Source organism: Cygnus atratus, chromosome 18 (assembly GCF_013377495.2).
Source record: "Cygnus atratus isolate AKBS03 ecotype Queensland, Australia chromosome 18, CAtr_DNAZoo_HiC_assembly, whole genome shotgun sequence".
Lineage (NCBI taxonomy): Eukaryota > Metazoa > Chordata > Aves > Anseriformes > Anatidae > Cygnus > Cygnus atratus.
The window spans coordinates 9,392,158-9,413,493 of record NC_066379.1 but is presented as its reverse complement, the minus strand read 5'-3'; the positions used below and the strand labels follow the sequence as shown (position 1 = coordinate 9,413,493).

Sequence of the window (21,336 nt, the reverse complement as noted above, 5' to 3'; positions counted from 1 at the left end):
GAAGCAGCTTTTTGGTCCCATCACCTTATCTGAACTCCATGGTCATCCGGTTCCATTTAGGAACGATTGCTGCTATTGAACGCATCAGTATTTGACCATGTTTTAAAGAAATCATGTAAGATTTTTCATTTTGGTATGTGCACTTCCACAAATTGTAAACATGAAGGTAACATCTAGTTTTTCAGCTTTCTATTTTTTGTAGCCAACTATTAAACATAATTTTCATATGATTAATCTCATGATATAGAAAACCAGCTTCATCTTAGGTGAGAAAAGAACACGAATCTGTGTTGTATTTCAAAGACAAATCTAGAGACCTTATTCCAAGCAAAATGGAATCTTTTTTATGGTTTTAAACAACAAAAATAGACCAGCATCTGTTGTTTTTTCTGTACCGATGGATGATTTATATGTTGGCTTCCAAATTCTGTTTCAGAAATCATACAAAATGAGAACACCTTAGCATTTAACTGTGCACATACTGTAATTGATAATTGAATTAATAATAGCTGAATTCAGTGAATTCCAAAGTTTACAAACTCTGTATTTTATGCTACCATATGATGAACATGAAGCCAAGTTCCCATTTCTGCTGAGGTCTCTGACATAATTTAGGAACTATAAAACTATTTTTAATGTTTGTAAATGTAATTTCTGTCTGCTTTCAATCAGCACAGTATTAAAAAAGTAACTCTATAGAAATGAGAAATGGTCTGTGTTTTCCAAATAACAGTTTCAGAGGTAACTAAAAGGTATTTTAATTACACTAATAACAATAATTTGGCTGGTTTTACATCACTTAATCTGAATTGATACTAAGGTTAAAGATTAAAAGTGAAGTACAATCCTCAGGATTAAGAAATAGATCCGACTGGATAAGTGTTCTGACTCTGATCCAGAAAGAGCAATGAGAATGATTTAAATTCAGGCATGTAAGTAATCTCTTTATTTCAATGGCTCTTTCACATGCTTAAAATTAAACAAGTTCTGTATCAGGGTCAGCATACTTCTAGAAATAATCTTTAAATTTCTTTTATATCCTGATTAAAATGCATCCCTCTTCAATTGAAAATATACTTGCTTTTAATGGCAATTTTCATTGTTTAACTGTATTACTGTATTTTAGAGAAGTAGCTTAAATAATTTAAACCTTTTGTATACTACCTGCTTGGGTTTTGTTAATGCTTATAAGCCTGCATATAGAGGTGGTTTTCTGATATGATCAAACAGTACTAATTACATAGTTGCAATTAAGCTAGTATTTGTGATTTCAGTTATTTTTAGCTTTAGAGTGTTCACTTGTCCTTCGTAAGCTGTTTGTGTCAAAATCTTAAATTTTTCATTCCTTTCTACATTTTGACTGCAACCTTTCTTTGCACTTGTGCATCAAATTATTCACTGATTATAACACAATTAACCACAGCCATTTTAGTGTTTTATTTATATAATCAAATGATATGGTTGTGTATATATTACACAGATATCATGTATATATTACACAGATGTCATTAACAGAAGCCATAATATTGGAGTTACCACTGAAGGCTTCATGAGATATCCAAGGGATCCAAAGCATCAGACATTGAAAAGTCAAAATATAGTTAGCTGGAGGCTTAAGAAGGGTTGTTGTTGCATTAAATAACATTTTAAAGGAACCTCTGCCAATAATACTGAGTGATCTCTTGACCAGAATCATGTGATTTGAACACCCTTAAGAATGGAGGTTTTATCTGTTAGTGCATGCACAAAGGACTTAAATCACAAGGTGGATAGTGATTCAGAAGACAGTTTTGTAAGCTATTACAGACACGCACAGAGTCCAGCTCTGTCCTCTATGGAAGCATTTTTAGAAGACTGCAGGAGGTATAACTGCAGGAATTGTGGATGTCCCAAAGCAGATAATGCTTGTTAATTTTAACTTAATGACCATCTATAAATCTCATTGTTGAGTGACCACCAGAGTCCTTACCAGTGCTCATACACCGTAAATGTAGCTTTTTTATAAACATGGACCTAAAAACCTTAATGTTTTAAGATGTTTAAAAATAGGGTTCTAAAGTGAGAAAGCTTAAATCTAGATCCAAGCTAATAGGTGTGCCTGTTTTTCTATAACGAGTCATACGTTTCCAAATCTGAATGTGTATGTTACACTGAAAACAGAATTATATCTTTATAAAGAAAGTACAATCCTACAGGTAAGAGGATCTGTCATATTTCCTTGTGACTTTACCATCAATGAATAAGTATCGCCAGCCATCACATATTCCCCGTATAGGCATGTATTTTTATCTGAATTATGGAAAAGAACAAAACTGAGCTGTGCTGAAGGGTGAGGGCCTCAAGTGAATCATTGACTGAAATGAAACATTTACTGTAGATATGAGATACTGAGCAAAATGTTCTTTGCCACTATATTCAAGTTCTCAGAATTAGCAGTGTTTCATTTCCTGTTTATAACAAAGCAGTTGAGTTGGACACATGGAATAAACTTTTTAAGTTACCTCCAAATAGAAAGATTTTGTGCAGCTGCTGCAGTTTTCTTCTTCAACTGCTGCCTTTTTTTGACTTTATCACAGCTGCACTGTAGTAGGTCCAGCTTTCTACTGTCCAGGTTGAATCTGTCACGTTCTGAATCCACCACATGACTTATCCAGAAGACTATGGTGGTTGAAATAATACAGCTGCCTCAGCTCCCACAGTGAGTGCATTTGGCTTTCAGTACCATAGTTCAGTACAGGACATAAAAACAAATGAAAATACCCTTTTACTTACTAAAGTCAGCTGTGAGCTCACATAAAGGCTGACTGGATTATCATATTTTAACACCTCAGAACTGTCCCAGTATTTATAATTCTTTAAGTATTTAGCTGGCTCTTCCAGAAAACACATTTTTGTGGAAATTCAAAAAGAGAAAAAAAAAGTATTTAAAAAATTACTCCAAATAAATCTCTATAGTAGCGTCTTAATATCAACAAATCTTTCCAGAGCACTAGGCTAAGTAAGCTAAAATCCAAAACCTAGCAACTAGAGTTGACGGTGAAATGCCAGATCCCGTGTATTAAAACCATGAAGGCTTGGTTCTGAAATTCAAGATCAAACAAATTGGTTTTCAGCTTAAACAGGGAAGAAGAAGAAAAAAAGACAACTTCAAAAGCATACTGGTGGAATATATTGCAATAGGAGTCTGAAAAAAATGAATCCATGCATTAGAAGGAAGGCAGGAAGAATCTTTTTCTGGGGGCATTTGGACAGCATCCAGTAAGAGAATAGGATGTATGGCGTAAGTACAATGCACTTTCACCTGTGGAGACCATACACAGCTTGAGGATCTTTTCAGCGCTAAAATGACCATACAACCAGCAAGTGATTTTTGAGACAGAACCAGTGATGAGATGAGCAAGGTGTCTCATGCAGGCTTCCACCATACAGACAAAGGGAGGGGGGTCCTATTAGCAGCAGAATATTATGGGATCTTCAAATCATGCCTGATACCATGGCATAGTTAAGGGAAAGTATACACATTAAGATTTGGAAGTTATATTCCTATAAGCAACAAAAGTGTTTAATTATTTCACTTCAAGTGAAAAATAACATTTCAGAATTAAATCTGAAAAGGCCTTAGAACAAGCCAGTGCTGTATTTTCACGTCAGTGCTTGCCTCCTGGAACAGGGGTTACAGTTCCACATCTGATGACAATGATATCTGCAGTCCGTGAGGTGCACTAAGTAAATGCTAAGTAAATAAATATAAAATAATGGGATCTCCGACTGTAAGTGTGCTGAGTCAGGAACTGACAGACGTGGCCTAAGTAAGAAACACAGGGAGAGTGCCATGTTTGGAAGCATACCCATCCCACTGTGGCTTTTACATTATTTCACTGTAGTTTTATGTTTTATTCTCAAATAAGCCCAGCTCACAGGTAATGATGCTTCTGCTATGTTAGCAGAAGTGCTATTTTTAAATCACTCTGCACCTGGCAATAATGTATTACAAATACAGAGTAGGTTTTACTCCTCTTTAGCAAAAGGATTTGCCAGATGGGCTTTCCTAATAAATTGGGTCTGATAAAAGCACAGGAAGGTTATTTAAACAAAAAGATTTTTGCTATGCCATTACATTTAAAACAGATTGAGGATTTTGCCAGTAGACAAATTAAGAGGAAAATAGTGAACAGAGGCAGTGTTCTTTGGATGATGGGTTCTATAGAAAGGAAGGCATGGGTGGCAAAAATAAGGTACACATAAAGTAGATGACCTAAATAATAACATGAATATGGTTTCAGATGTAGGATCAGCTTGTCTGGTTTCCAGTCACTGATAGACGTTTTTCAAGCTCTGTTTGTCATGATTCATGGCCTAGAGAATATGCTCCTTCACTCCAGCCTGGTGCCTCTGGCATGTGTTAGGCAAATTGCTGTACCTTTCACAGGCAAAGAAAGGAAAATCCATGATCTGGTATGGGGAGTGCTCAGTGCTTCCTTGTGGGACTTGGAGAGATGGGGGCATGATGCAGGAATCTAATTTGTCCTACCTGACTAATCTAATCAGCTGCAACATGAAAGCCAGGAGGAGGAGCAGTGCTGTGTACTGATACTTTTTTCTACTTGCATTTAATAAAAAATTATCATCACTGCTTCATTTTTTGTTAGAAGAACCTGATGTGCCTAATTGCAGAAAGGTTTCCATGCTGTGAATCTTAATCTGAGATTTCAAACCAGTGACTTAGGCATATAAAATCCTTCTGGGTTGTGGCATTCACGTCAATGTTCTCATTGATTTCAGTGGGATCAGATGCTGAAGAGCGTAACATTAGCAGTCCTGGTCACACCAAAGGTCTTTCTGGCTTGGGATGCTCCCTGTGGCTGTGACCAACAGAAGAGGCCAAAGAAAGGTTTAAATATAAGGAAACGTATGGAAATTCTTCCTCTAAATACTTGAACCATAGCACAAGCAACTCCTGAGCAAGAATTAGTGTCTTTCTAAAATAATCTGAGACTTTTTAAAGTACCTAATTTTTTTTAGCATCTTGGTAAAACAGCCAGTGATACTAATTTTACTTGTGGCAGCTCACCTCTGTAAAACATTTATGCCCTTTGAATTGATGATGAAGAGATTAAACTCTCACGTTCACACAGCTTAATGTGGCTGTGTATCTCACGTTGCACTTCTCAGCTTATACACAGTCTTCACATACAGCTCCCAGTGAACTGGGTTTTAACTCACCTGAGCAAGCACACAGTAAAGTCTTTAACATACTGAACTTTCATACAGCACTCTGGAAATGTTTCTCTGATTCTTTTCTTTCTCCTGGCTTCCATTCATCAGTTTACAATTTTGTGGTACCAGTATGTTAATGTTTTCAGAAAGGCAGGCAGTCCCATTAAAACTATTAGATACAAGTTGCCTATACTGTCCATCATTGCCTGGCTCTGCTTGAAGCTGTCCAGTCTATTTGTGACTACACAGCAAGTCCTTCAAGAAAAATGGACGTGATTAAGGGAAGTGAAAGTGCCATCTCTGGGCACTCTTAAAAGCGTTTGGAACTAGGAGTGATGTCATGGGTGAACTGCATTGCAGTAAATGGGTTGTTTGGGTGCCACCAATTTAAAAAGGATTGCCATTATGAATCCACTTGTCTGCTGGGTTAACTTCATTAAATTTATAAATAAATATGCAAACAAACTAAAACCAAGGGTTGTTGCAGTTTGAACAAGATACAAGTCTTATTTATGACTGAGCAGTCCTGCAGCGTAGCTGTTCATTACTTAATTTTTATTTAAGGATTTTGAACATTTGGTATCAACTCAAATTCATTACATTAATCTCTTTGGACTGTATTGAAGTTATTCCATTATGGATCTGATTATCACTGAACCGACATAAAAGTATCCCTGCATAACACTCAGTATTATTAAAGGGTGTATCCAGAGTGCTTAATCAAGACAATGGCTTCATCCCACCAGTACTGTCTGTGTGTGTAAGAAACAGCAGACCATTCTTACATAAAATTACTATTTCCTTTTGATTTTCCTTTTTAGAAATACTTACTTATTTTATACTGCAGTATTTTGCAGGAATATTTAAAATGATACTTCCTGTAATCTATTTCTTTACTCATGGAACCATCTTCTAGAATTTTGCATCTTAGTTCTTCCCTTTTTATTTTATTTTTATTATTATTATATTGCTTGCTTCAGGCAGTAATCAGCTATAAAACAGCTCTTTCAACCAGAAAATATCTAGATCAACCTGAGGTCAAGCTTTATTGAGTGAGAAGAATGGTAACAGCATGTGACTATGAGTTGTGATATACAGCGGTATGTTGCTGTGATATATGATGATGCTGAATTGTTTTTTTATGGTGATTTAACATTGAAACCTTATTATACTGCAAGTTTAAAGTTTCTATTTAGAAAAGAACGTGTCAGCAATAAAAGCAATGACTTTCACAGAGAAGGAAGCCTGTCACCTTACTAGAATTTTGTAAATAAACTTTAATGACAGAGCTTCAGTTTATGGAAAGAAAACAGAAGCCAAGTCAGGAGATAACTGCACATACTAGAAAAAAGGAATAGTGCTGAATGGTATGTAAGATCACAATGGAAAGAAGAAAATTAAAATCACAGTAGTCTTATTGATTTGTTAGTTTTTTTTTTCTGATCATCTTCCACTGAGCACATAATTAAAGCATATACTTAGATAAATGTTTAACAGCCTTTTTAATAAAGGATGAATTTAAAAGGGCTTCCCAGTTCTCAGCTTTGGGCAAGGCAACACAGGTGAACACTGGTGGATTTTGCAGTTAGTCAAAGACAGCCAGTGTTGAAATCAGTGCTTCATTGTTTTGCCCAAAAACATCATAACTCAGTTGTAAATAGAAATAGCCAAATTGGAGTTTCATATTTAGCTAGTGATCTAGATATACAAGTTCACTTAAAATTGCAAAATATCAGCCAGGGTCACATCAGTGTTGATGCATCAAAGCTTAAACTGGACATGATCTCATGAAGACAGGCATGGGTAGAAAGCACCTGTAAGTCACACTGGAGGAGTAGTGTAAAAACAAGTCCTAAAGAAACAACATTGCTTCATTGCTTCCAAAGGCCATAAGTAACACTTGGAGTGCATTGCATTGGAATGACTTGCAATAACATATTTTCCTATAGTAGAAAATGTCCTAGATCAAATGAGCTTCAAAGTAGCTTCCAAGAATGCTATCAATTCACTGGCTGTTGCATAAAAGACAGGATTGAACTTTATTATAGCCTGGCGCTCACTTAAGCCCATTTCATTTTACTTTTTCATAATGTTTATTAGAGTGTTTTCATATTTTATATCTTACCAAAACATTTATTTTAGCAGACAAACAAACAGGACTTCTCCATGATTTCTGAGTACGTTTGCTTTGTTTTGCAGGATCCTAAATATTTCAAGTCACAGAAGACTGGGAGAGGCCAATTAAAAGAAGGCTGGAGAGAGACCCATCAGCCAATTATGTGTTCCTACAAACTTGTGACTGTGAAATTTGAAGTCTGGGGACTTCAAACCAGAGTAGAACAATTTGTACATAAGGTCAGTGAAACAAGAGCTGTTTCTTATCCTTCACGTAAGCAGAACTTGAGTACTATCCTGCACAGGAATGTAACTCTGTGTTGGAGGTAGGAGGCTTAGCTGAATCTCTCTCAAGGTCTGAGAGGTCTGGAGCAAATCCAAAGAGTTCATCTCTGGGTGTAAACTTGACAAAGCCTGGAGTTACTTGGGTCTAAGGCTAAGAAAAAAATACCAGTAATATTTTCAGTGCTGTGATAAATATATGAGCTAAAGGATTTGTGAGTATAAATGAGTAATGTACAAGTAGACAGTACAGTGTTTGTTACAAACAGATAATGGGAGAGCTTTTCAGTCAGTCTAGTAAAAAATGAATTACTGAATGGCACAACAGCCAAATGATAATACTTTTTAGAGTGTTGACTTTCTACTCTTCCAAAGAATTAATAAGGAAAAGCAAAAGAGTTCCAGTCTGTTTTCCCAAAGATTATAAGATTCAGTACATATTCCCAAATGGCTTCTCATGCTAGTCAAAGCCACGCTGATGTGATCCATCCAGTGTTGGCAGTCGTTCTGTTGTGAGTGGGAGGTTGGACTACAAGACCTTCAGAGCCAGGATGTCTGATTCTCTAGGGTATGTCTTTTTAGAGATAAAACTGACAGAATATTTTTCACATTAAATCTTGTTGAAAGTCAACACTGTCACTTTTCTAAAATGTTTTGTTGCTGCAAAGATATTTAACCTTTTCCTTGTTTCACAGGTGGTCAGAGATATACTATTGATTGGTCACCGGCAGGCTTTTGCCTGGGTTGATGAGTGGTATGGTAAGTGTTCTCCAAATTGAGCTCATTGAGATGAAAAGCATATCACAATTAACAACAATTTTCAATTTGCTTTCATAGACCATCAGGTCCTAGCATAAGTTGTTCATGAAAGAGGCAGAACTACGTTCAGTTTCTGTGGAACATACGGAGTTCATTTATGGCAGGTTCTTTACTAGCAAGGATAGACTGTATTTTTGGCAGCCGGTAGGCATCATACAGGGATGCCTTTATATCCCATGCATCTCAGAGTATACATCAGTCCAGTCATCCTGCACTGTAGGCAGATAGAAGCTCTTGTCTCTGCCAAGAGTCATGTATATGAGAGCTGCATGCAGGTTTTATTAAAGCTTCTTATTAATAATTTCCATACTGCAAACTCCTAGGGCCTCTGATCCAACACATTTTCAGCTTTTTATGAAGGTTTTAAAGTGATAATATGGATTGCAATAACGAAAAGATAGAACTCTAATGTCCTTTCTGAAAAATGAATATAAATATAAAACCCTCTGGGTCTGATTGAACAGCAGCTGCATGCAAAAACTGTACTGAATCCATGCACCAGCTGTAGTATTGGGCATAAGTTCACAGGGTTTGTCCTTTGTACGTATATTTTCAGTAAGATGTAACCATAATCATAGATACTTGTAGAAGATAAAATATCCATCTAACATATAATAGTTATTTGGGAATATAAATATCTTTGAGAATATCTTATAAATTGAATAGTGCATGAAAAAGCTTGTGCTGTAATGATTATAAAAATACTGAAATCTACTAATATATATATCACTTGTGTTGTGTAGCCATAAACTAATACAATAATTTTATGTCCAGTAAGGAAGACTTCCAAGAGCTTTTTTTTAAGTTTAGATATATTTTTTTAATTTCTTACCTGCAATATAGTGATCTACTATTTTCCTGTACAAAATGAAGTCACCTGTGTGTGTGCATTCATAAGGATAAAGACTTTTGAGAATAGTAGTTCTTTTTATCTGACTAGACTATACTTCTGCTGTTTATTCCCCAAAACAGAAAAAAAATTAGAGATTATTTCCCAGGGTAGATCACTTAAGATGTTTTCTAAATTGACTTTTTGACAGTTGATTTAAATTGACTCAGTTATTTTTCAGAATGGATGTAGTTGTGTTGACTTTTCTTACAAAATGTAATAGTTTCTATAACATTAGAACCATGACTGATTTTAATACTTACTGTTCTGACTTTATGTATGCAATAATCAAACGAAAGAAACTTTAACTGGTGACTTTAAATAAAGAAGCCTGACTTCACACAATAATTGAGCCCAGAAATTTGCCCAAAAAATACCTCTTAAAGACAAGACAAAGAAACAGTACTGGGAAGCCAAGAGTGATCTGCACTTTAGCAGAGCTTTTGATAAAAATGACAACTGAGTAATCATGAAATTAAACACATGGAATAGTTTTGGCCCAAAAGCATTTAGCCACAGATTCTTAACTCTTAATATACCCTGTCAAAAACACTCTTTCCACAAATGAAATAACTCAGTACACAATTATATGTGGATTTTTACTGTCATGATGTGTCTTCTTATTAAATAATATATTGTAATTTTAGTACTTACTTGTCAGGTGAAATACAAAGCCTAAAAAATCTAGTCTTTCTAAAATAGATATGGATAAAGACTAAATATATAGCAAGGCTTACGAAAGAAAAAGAAAAGAAAGTGCAGAAAGTTAATTTAGGTAACTCTCTGTGCTGTCTGCTGCCTTTATAGCTCTTCAGTGTTCTGAGAATAACAGGTGGTAAGACTTGCTGACTACAAACCGAGTATTTCATTATCTTTTTAAAGAGTCTGTTTGCCGTAAATTATTACCTTTTCAAATTAAAGTTTGAGAAAGACTGAGATGATGCAAGTCAGCTAAACTGAATCAGGTAACCAGTGTATTAAAATCAGTTATCAAGCATACTATGTTACTGATATTACTGATTGATTACTCTTACTGTTACTGTAAGTATGAATGCGTCTTGTTTACTAAACTGTATTTAGCTTTATTAAGAAAAGTCTACTTTCAGAATGTTAGTTACTAATAAAGAGCATGTTCTTTGCTTGGCAAAATGCATCTTAGCATGTTATCTACATGGCTTATCAGCTCGTCTTTCATTCCAGACAACAGCAAAAAAAAAACAAAACAAACAAACAAAACAGGTTGAAAGAGTATATTAGTGGTATTCCTTGTTTTATATTGGTCAAAATTTTAGATTGCACTTCATTTTCACTGATGAAGTATTACAGCATGCTACTAATATAACAGCTAAAGTTGTATCTCTCCTTAAGAGCTGTCTCATAAAATGCATCAAGACCCACGTATCACATAACAAGAAGTGCTGTGATATAAAGTGCACAAATCCAAATGGCACATAATAAACTTGACAAAAACAATAGCCTCAAGAACAGAACCATGGTGTACATTACGCATTTCCAAGTGTACTGTACTAGTAAAGTGGTATTTAAATTGTATGTATAAAAGGTTGATGTCTATTTTCATGAAGCTCCGAAATTATGAAATAATTGCAAAGAATGGACCAATATTCTGACAGCCATCATGTTCACCTACACCTTACTCACAAGTAAAATACTCAGAAGAGTAAGGTCACAAGTCAGCTAATTGGATTCTGAATGTTTTTACTAGAAGTATGATTTATGACAAAAACTTCTTTAAATCCTTAACGATTGCTTTGAGTTACATAGCAAGCGTTTAACATACTACTTGCAAGTTGGACAACATCAGGCATGCCTAGACAATGATAAATGATCCTACCAGTAGAATTAGCCTTATTTGTAAAGTATGGATAATTTTTATAATGCATTAAATGGCTTGAGGCTACAAAGCTATTAACATATTCACTATTAATCCAGTTTCTGGTGTAATTAAGTGTTAGCTTGTGGAATCTGAGCTGATGTGTGTTTTAACAGTAAGACTGTTTGCTGGTTTTAAGACATACTATGCAAAGATAATATAAAATCTTTTAGAAAGTTCCTGCAAAGGTAAGTAAATCTTTACAATATTTCTGTATCTGTCCTTTATTCTAAGGGATCTTCTAAAATCTTTTTAGAAGATCTTGGCTTTTGCCAAGGCCTGCACTTCAACACTTTTTTGCCTACCTTGTTACACAGATTCTCTTAAACAATTTCCACTGCTTCCTGTTCTCTGACTCCCTTTGACTTAACGTTCTTACACCTTCCTTGGCTGATATAACTACCTTTATGAGTCAAATTTCATAAAGCTAGTTGCTCCATGCTTTTTTAAATCCTTTTTGGCTTCTGCTGAAAGACTATGTATTCCTAGAACCTTCTTAAAAAATTAAGTTTGCATTGAATCAATGGAAAATGCCAACAATTTTGAACTTTTTACAGATATGACTATGGATGATGTTCGAGAATACGAGAAAAATATGCATGAAAAAACCAACATTAAAGTTTGCAACCAACATTCATCTACTGTGGATGAAATAGAGAGCCATGCCAAAGCAAGAGTATGTCAATTTTTAAAACATATTGCCCATCCTCAACTAATATACCTGCACAGATCAGAGAAGAGCAGCCAACTGATCTTGCTGATCAGTCAGTGGAATTTTTGGGCAATTTTGCCTCAACAGGAACAGAATCTTTCTCCATGAAGTGCAATCCTTTCTTTTACACTGTAAACTGCCACTGATGTAAGAAAGGGTGGGGTTGGGCTCGCATACAAGTCCCTGTCTTCGAGGAAAACAAAATTCCTTAATTTCAGTTGGATGCATAAAGTAGTAGTTAAATGTCAGTTCTACTTTCTATTATTTGAATAGTTTAAAAAAATGCAAGAGTTTAGACTTTTTCAGTCAAAAAGCCAGGAACATGGAAAGTGGAAAATTTCTGTGGGACTACCAAAATTCTTTGCTTCATCAGGAAAGAAAGCTAATGACTTATTCACTTGTTTCAAACTAATTTTAATGTCATCATTGATTAGCTATCAACAAGGTGAGAAGACGTACTTTCGGAAGTATATACCAGCAATCTGTGGAAAAGGGCACACTGATGTGTAGGTGCTCTGATTCAGATTCTGGAAACTGTAAGAATTCAGGTTCCTAATTTAGGCACCTCAAGTGGATGCCTAACATTGGAAATTATTAGTATCTGCAAATAGAAAAGATGCAGTGGTATTTGCTTCTAAAAATGTTATTGTTCCTTTGTTTCTGTGAACAGAGCAGTGATGGTTTTACTCACGGAACAGGTGTGGGGCAAGGCCTGAAGTTCTAAGTCTTTTGTTCTTAGTAAAAATTCCCACCAGTATGAGATGTTATCTACAGGATAAACAGGAGGACAATTCTTGTGTTTGTTTTGCTGCAGTTCCTTGGCATCAAGGTTACTCCTTACCTGTTCAGTGAATTGAGAATCAGTTTTGACTTTGGCTCTACACTTCAGGATTTGTCTTTGTATGAAGTTTGCCATCCTGAGTTCCCATGTGGCAAAATTACCATTGAGGTCAGGACAGAATTTGTCATTTATGAAAAAAAGAAAGAGCAGGGACATATTTCACAGTCTGAGCCTTCTAAGCTCAGGGCAAGGACTTGTTTTACTTGAGAGTATATCAGAACAGAGGTGAATTTAAGGTGAATGTAAGCTAAAAAGCAAAATTCAGCTGAAGGGATAATGAGTATTTCATGTCTGAATTTAAAATTTACAGTCTTGGAGGATACCTTGTAGTAAGACTTCAATCAATTTTCACTTAAATGGCCAGTAAGCTGAGAAATCATCCTGTCCCGTTTCACTCTGATTCATTTAAGACAAGCTTTATTTTATTTTATATGGAAGTCCTCAATCAAAAATAGCTGAGATAAATTCATGGTCTCCCTTTGATGTTGTGGGTGTTTTCAAACAGTTTGAGTTCAGAGAGACTACACACGCTGTCACAGAGCAAAATAAAGTGTAAATCAGCAAATCAGGTTCAAATCTACCTCCAACACAAGTAGGTGCAGGTCCTCCTGTTTATTTAACAGACCACCTGTTTATTTCCACCACTTATCTCAGATTTGAAAACAACTTGGTCCTCCCTCCTAATAACTGGCACAGCTCTGTAGGCTGAAAAGGCCCCTGGAATGTAATCTGCAGCGAGGAGAGAAGGCAGCTGGCAACTTCTTTGGTTTTGTTTATTTAACATGATGTAATACAACATAAAGCTTCTTCTACCTAACATCTGCAGCCAAAGCTACACATGCGTGCAGCTGGCTAATATTAAAAAGTATCGATGTACTGAAAATATATCATTTTGCCGTTCATACGGTAAGCACTATTGCCAGTCCCATGTCGCAGACACTCATATATGCCAGAATTTTGTGTTGATTAAAATGCCAGTGTTTATATTTCTGGGTTGTTTTTTGTTTGTTTGTTTGTTTGCTTGGGTTCCTTTTTGAGTTTTGAGAACTCGGGAATCTATTAAATGGCTTAATGATACTTGAATGAAATTGCTAAATTTTAGTCTTGAAAAGGAATGCCATATACCACAAGATTTACAAAGATGTCACACAAACTGACAACAATGGATGAGAAAGAGTAGAGAATGATAGCTGTAATGTCTTTATCATCTGCAGAACTTGGTTCTTTATTATTTGAATGTGAAGCATAAATTATCCATATTTTACCACACTCCCCCGCGGTTTTAATCACATCTTCCAAAGATTTATTATGATTTATAAAATAATTACCCAGAGAGAAATCAGAAGAGATTTTACAGGGCGTCTTCTCATGTGTTGGTTTGAGGTGGGGAAGATGGGGTTGTTGGTTTTTGTTTTGTCTTTGGTAGTAGTCACCTCTTTCAATTAGTATTTTTCAGATATTGGGTTTTGCTCAGTTCTACTTGGGGTAGTTTGAATATTTTGAGTTTCATTCTGTGATTCCTTCAAACACACAGATTTACTGTGGTGTTCAGTGAAAACCATACAATTTATTTCAGTTGGTTTAGTGGACATCTTGCAGGCAATATAGGCATGAAGCAGCAGGTTTCAGAATGCCATGCAGATTATGTTTTTTCTCATGTTACCCATTTGCGGCAGATGTCATTCATTTAGGATTTTTATCAAAAAAAGTTTTGGACAGCTCAGTTTAGAAAACATGCTGGGATTGCTCTGCCCTCTTGTGGGTTTCTACAGCACTGTGACACATTTGTCACCTGCATGAGAAGCCTTCCACTACTTCTGAAACATCCTGTGGACCTGATTTTCCATAGCAAAGTGGCTTTGACGTCTCATCTCATTTTGCCTCTGTTTTCCAGGGATGTTGGAAAGTGTGTCGTGACTATCAAGTCTGAGGGAATTCTTTAGGCATTCTTAGTAGAAAAGCATAATGCCCTAGTTCTGTGCAAGCAATGGTTACTAGAAGTCACTGGAAGCTCTGCATGGGGAGAGAGAAGTTTTCATCCCTTGATAATTGCAGTAGGGAAACAAACCAGTGACAGTCATTTATCAGTTTGTGCTCATAATCTTAATGAACAAAATAATGTCAGTTTTGTTTTCTTTGAAGTTCTGAAAAATTCTACTTGCTGACTATGTATCTAAATATATTCTTTAATTGCCTGTGAAATAGCTTGATTTTTCCATCAGTTACTGAGGTAGCACTCATTATTCAGTTCAGACCCAGACCCAGATAGAAGAACCATTAGTATGTGCTTAATGTACTTCATTTTCTTTACATTGGCCTTTTATTGTACTCCAGTCAATGCATTAAAATAAGATAGAATTCATATGGAGAATCATTTAATGATATGCATGATAAGCAGTCACTCTCTGATTTGAAATTTGGATGGAAGTAGTTTAACTGAGTTAATGAAATCATCATTTGAAATTATTCTAACATGTCATTTATCTTTCTTTTCTTCTTATTGAAGACATGACAATGGATGAAGTCCGAGAGTTTGAACGAGCAACTCAGGAAGCTACCAACAAGAAAATTGGGATTTTTCCACCTGCAATAGCTATCTCTAACATTTCCATGCCTTCTTCAACCCGCAGTGCTCCATCTAGTGCTCCATCAACTCCTCTCTCCACAGATGCTCCCGAATTCCTAACAGTTCCCAAAGACCGGCCTCGAAAAAAGTCTGCTCCAGAAACCCTCACTCTTCCAGATCCAGAGAAGAAAAAACTTTAAATTAACCCAGCGTGATTCCTCCTGATAAGCCATGTCTACCACAGCAAGAGTAACATAATACAGTTTCTAGAAAGGTCATGGTGGTTGGTTGGTGTTTCTTGGATTTCTTTTTGTTCTTTTGTTTTGTTTTGTTTTGTTTTGTTTTGCTTCGGATAATCTCAGTGTTGTGGAAAGATTGCTTCTTTCCTCAGGCTTGATCCTTAAAACCTTCAGAGAAGTGCATGCAAGAGAATGTAATTTATATATTCCTAAAGCAGTGTTCCAAGCCATATGGTGCATCTTACTGACCTACAATGAAATAGTCTGAGGAGAACCCTATAAAAGAAAATAAATCTTTCTGTAGCAGTATCTCTACGTGGAAATCCACATCTAGGTCATAGCATTTATAATTAGGAATAGATATTCAGTAAAGCTGCCAAGGACTTCTGAGGCAAATTTGTGCCAAGCAGAATGCAGGGTTAACTGGATAAAAAGCTCCAATTTTCTTCTTTTATAACTGATTTTAAAATCCATCCTACTCTTAGGCTTTTCATGTATGTTCATAAACCTTTGACCTGCAACTCATTGTACTTGAACGCCAACAGCAATCACTCAGATTCATATTTTGCTTAATATGACTCAGGATTTGGGGCCTAGCTAACAAACATGAAACTTTTCAAACCTAAAATATCACTGTATTGAAGCCCCAATTGTAATTAATTATACTGACTTTGAGGCCATTGAACTATTTCTATCTTGCACAGAATTTGTAAAAGAAACCACCTATTTCTTGTAGATAATGTATTTTAATAGCTTTCTTTTTGTGATCTCTTAAGTTCATATTGGTGTTCCAATGATGTTCCATGTACAAGATTGAAAAAAAAAAAAAAAGCAGCTAAATTGAGCCAGTTGAGAGGGAAAACCAATGAATTTTGTCTTGTCCTCACTGAAAGAAGAGTGGTAGTTACCCTGTAAGACCTTGAATGTAAAGGAAGGAAAATATGAGACTACTTTTTCTTTCCTGGCTCTCACCATTCCTAAACAGCACAATCTCTACTAACAGAAAGCTAGTTTCAGGCTTTACCACCGCCTCTAGGGAAGGAGTGAATAAAATCAGTCACTTGCAAAAGCGAATGAATCGTGGGGCTGCTCAGTCGCATGTAGGGTGACAATAAGGAAACAGAAGTGCTCCTCCTGGTCTGCACGTGAAATCACTCTTCAATCTCAGGAATCAAAATGTAGAATGAATGCTTCCCAGAAGGGAAGTGTAGATTGAGGGGGGAAGAGAAAAATGAATTGCAAAAGTGTTCTCTTCCTTCCTTCTTTACTTTTCAAAATGTAAACTCAGTGAGAAACTTTCCCTCTGACCCCCATTTGGGGTACTTTGTTCTCTTTCATACAAATAGCTATTTAATCAATATTGTCAGTATCTATCAGGATGGGTAGCTGTAGTAGACATTAAATAAGCTGCTGTTCAATTCCCAGTGAATGATAGCTGTTACATGAATGATATGATCAAAGTGGGTGATACTTTGTACCACTGGTGACATGGTACATGGATAAAAAGAAGAGAGTCCTCCAGAGCTGAACGATCATTGAACAATCAGTTTGGGGATGGCCTTTTACCTGTACAGGACATTTGTGCCATCTTCTCAGCACAACGTAATGATTGGACTGGCTTAAATGCACTGAACTTCTCAATGGCTGTAGATCCAGTAGAAGTTATGTTGAATGTGTGGTATTTATAGTGTAGTTTTAGTTGCAGGAGAGGTAATTCCACTGTCAACCTGCACTGAGAACAAGTGTATATTTGATTGATAGTTAAAACCCTGTAGCTAGCAAAATCCAGAAGCTCTTTGTAGGTTAGCTATGGTCTGACTTCATGCTTCCTCCCACTTACTGTCCATGTTTTGCTTTGCATTTCTTCCCAGAGTTTGTAATTCTGTGTAGCTAGTAAACTGACAGGTGATGATTTTTTGTTTGAAAAAAAAAAAAAAAGCTGCTGTGATGCTGCAAACAAAACTTTCTTGCATTAGTTTATGATTTCAGCTTTAAGAGTGTGCAAATTATGTAATAATGATTATAACTGGTCTAATCTTTATTATTTATTTAGTAGCAAGATTGAGACATTGGCAGAGAAGGGAAATCTTTTAAAAGATAAACTGTTGTTGGTTGTTTTTTATTTCCTGAATTTAACTATGTGGAAATAGTTTAGGTCTGCTCCACTGATGGAAGTCTGTTTTTCAATTAATTTGTTTTTTGTCAACGAAAAAATTGCCCAGCTCTATTTAGTCGTAATTTCCTTGTGCTTACATGTTACTGTTTCTATAGAGGTTTTGGCATCTGGGTTTGTTACAGATTACTAGACCAAAGCAGTTATACCTTTACTCATGTCTAACTGATTCATTTCAAATCCTGTGTGGATAGGGTGATTATCATACCATGTAGGTTTGGGAGGTAAAGCATGTATGAAAATTATTAACACTCCTGAAGAGGATACATCTTATAGCTGTGTGACAGATATGTAGGAGAAAGACACTGCTTGTGTCATGGAAAAAATGCCAGACTCATTAATGCTGTGTCTCCATCAGCATGTGCTGCTGCCATAGTCCTTCCATCAGGCAGTGCTGGTCTTGAGAAGTACCAGATTTATTGACCAAACAGCCTGAATTCACTGCTGGCCAAAATAAGGTTCATGCTCATCCACATTGCCTCCATGTTGCTTACTAATGAAGGCAAATAAAAAAAAATCTAGATTTCTTCATTGCTTTGGATAAGAAATATGCCAGGCTTTTCATCATCTATGTTAGTAACCTCCGCCATGTTCTACTTTGTTTTCCCCACCAGTCAGTAATTAACCAATTTGTCCATATGAAGTTTAAATAACATTTCTGTTCTTGTGGGATTTTTTTGGTTTGTTTTTAATTTTATGCAGGACAACTTCTGGAATATTCCCAGCAAACACAAAATCACACAATGTGAAATGGAAAGGAACGTCGGAATACTTGGGTAACATCTTGAGGCAAAGGGGTTGTTTTCATTACTGATTTTGTCAGAATGCTTTCTATTGTATTTTCAAGCATCTTTATTAGGAGAAAAATAATATTTTGCAGGTATTCATCACTTCTTTTGCAAAAATAAATGACATAATTAGTGAATACATCTGTAGAGGGTATGGTGGTACCCAGCAAAGGTGAATGGGCACAGCAGCTGTGTATTCCTATTCTCTGCCACAGTGGAAGAAGAATTACACAATATAATTCTGTTAGGACTTCACAAGGAATTTTTCACCAAGGAGAATACAGTTCAGAGTAAATAATGTGATTACTTTGTTTGGGCTTCTATTAAAACCTTTTCCCGGCTTTGCTCATATTTTTATATATTTCTTGTAGAACAATTATAACAAAATAACTGGCAATTGCAATCTTTAGAAGGGCAGACCTCTTCATAAATTAAAAAAGGAGGTACCTGGAAAGACTATGAGAAGCAGCACATTCCTGAAACACACACTTAATGAGATTTCTTATGAATGTAATTGCTGATTTTGTAAATGACTGGATAAATCCTGTGGAAAGAAAGTATTTGACCTTATTCTTTGACTTTTTTATTATTATTACTATTATTCTGGAAGGTGATTGTGTGACATCTAGTAGTCAATTTGCATTAACTGCTGCTGTAGAGATTTTGAAATGGAAATATTTGTTCCTTATTTTGTAACAAGACCGCTACATTTTGTTAAAACTGCTTTGAAGCTTGCTGCACTATAACTTCCAAACAATGTTATCATTTGAAATAAGCCAAATGTGTATGCTTTTCATGAGTTAGTGCAGTAAGAGAGAATTCATAAGAGAGAATTCATGATCTTGTCAATAGGAGCTTTTTTGTTTCCATTGTTTGGACTTGGTTTTATATGTGTAAGTTAAAATTGCTAAATATGTCTAACAATGTTTTGCTTTAAATGAACAGCATGGTCATTGAATTACAATCTCCTGTAGTTTTGTGGTGTCACTTAAACAGATTTCATTGTTTTATTTCATTTCTGTGATAATTCCACATGACTCTGAATGTCCAGTAATTCATTTCTTTTATTTAGAGCTCTGATGGCTACATTAGGCAATCCATTACTACCATCAAAGAAGGACCAAGTTTTGAACTGCTCTGCATGTTAAACAATGCAAGGCTACGCAGGAGAATTTGATTGTCGTATTTTTCATCCATTTCAGTTAGTTTTTGATTTTTCCTAGTTATTTATTATTTTTAATATTGTATTTTTCCTTGCATTTTGTTGTAAATAAACTACCAACAAGTATTCTTTACAAGTGTGGCTGTTTTCTTCTACTCAGTCTTCTCTGGCAAGGAACATGGCCATTAACATTTCTACCACCAGCTCTGCAAGTCAGTTTCTCAAAATTAAGTAGCACAAAGAATTGGCATTGTAAGGGAAATTTAAACCACTTAACATCTGCTAGGTCTTGTTGCTCCTCAGCTTTTAAAGATTTTATCAGGGTAGCTGCCCCCTCGGTCTCAGGCTAGCCCATTCATTTGTAAATGACCATTTGGTTGATAAGGAATTTTTTTCAGTAGGGAGCCATTTCTAATTCTCCATGCAGAGTTTTACAGCGCAGTGTTGTAGTAAATAACTGGAAAAGAGAACACTGGAAACCTCTCAAAAGACAAGAATCCTTTGTACCTCAAGTCATTTCGTTTCAGTCAATGGAAATTTCATGTGTACAATGATTCTTTAAGTTTTTAAGCAAGGGCTTACTCCATACGCATGAAGCTTTCTGTGCCCCAGAAAATTGCTAGTTGCTTACTCGGTATAGAAATGCTTCACAACAGCATAGGACTGGAAATAAGGAACAAACATACGTATTGAAAATACTTCAGGTAGAAATGACAGGATTTACCCTGTAAACTACCGGGTTGCTATAGCTGCTTTGCAAGACTAATCACAGCCAGCTAAAAGCATGCTGCAGTGGGTGATGTGATGTTGCCAGATGCAGGGCGTTTTGCAGCTCTGGCTGCAGAGGTGATGAGTACCACGTCCCGAACGGGCTGAAGGAGTCACCAGAGCAGATTCCCATGACCAGCTAAAGAAATGCTGACACAGGAAAGCTATAATGACATCAGGGGACAGCGCAAGATGTAAAGTCCTGCCAAAAAGCAATCAATGCGATGCACCTGGCATGAGAAACAGCTGTGATGTACAGGTGTGAGGCAGTGCCTATGTGGTGGGATGGGACGGGGACATCCAGGTACAATCCAACACTTAATGGCGTTGGTAACCGCACAAATGAGCTAGAAACCACACAGTGCTGTGGTAATAACTTCTTGGTGGCTTTGGTGTATTAAGATCATGTTGGGATGAGTGTGCTGGGGCTGTACCTTGCAGACAGCCAAGGCTCTCACTGAGCCTTCACCACCCAAGTGCATTTGTGACTGTCCTTCCAGTGACCAAGTTAGACCTGGATTCTCTGGCAGAGAGCTGTGCCTGCAGCAAGGGTCCCAAAACTGCAACGCTCACCGCGTGTCCTCTGACAGCAGACAACTAGGATGATAACATTTCTAATAATTGGGCCTGATGTGTTTTTTGTTGCTCATGGGTTTGGGTTCTTTTTGTTGGCTTTGTTTGTTTTTACATTTGGAGCTTGTATTACTAAGACTTCTTCAAAATTTACGCAGATACAAAATGCTAAAGCGTGCACACACATTACGAAGTGGATAAAAATCTGGACCCAATCCTTTTGCTATTAAGATCAGTGTACTCTGATTATTTGTACTCTTGCAGAGGGAACAAATTCCACTGCTAATTCTTTACAAAATTC

At 36.2% G+C, this 21,336-nt stretch overlaps 1 protein-coding gene across 1 annotated transcript in view; it reads left to right on the top strand.

Annotated features, from left to right (window-relative positions):
• Positions 1-19,828, top strand: part of PITPNC1 (phosphatidylinositol transfer protein cytoplasmic 1) — a 91,188-nt gene extending 71,360 nt beyond the window's left edge. The window contains exons 8-11 of the mRNA XM_035558781.2: positions 7,417-7,572; positions 8,310-8,373; positions 11,771-11,889; positions 15,273-19,828. Of these exons, the coding sequence (XP_035414674.1) occupies positions 7,417-7,572; positions 8,310-8,373; positions 11,771-11,889; positions 15,273-15,278 (345 nt within the window). The 3' untranslated portion in view covers positions 15,279-19,828. The remainder of the gene's footprint in view (positions 1-7,416; positions 7,573-8,309; positions 8,374-11,770; positions 11,890-15,272) is intronic.
• Positions 19,829-21,336: the final 1,508 nt, after the last annotated feature.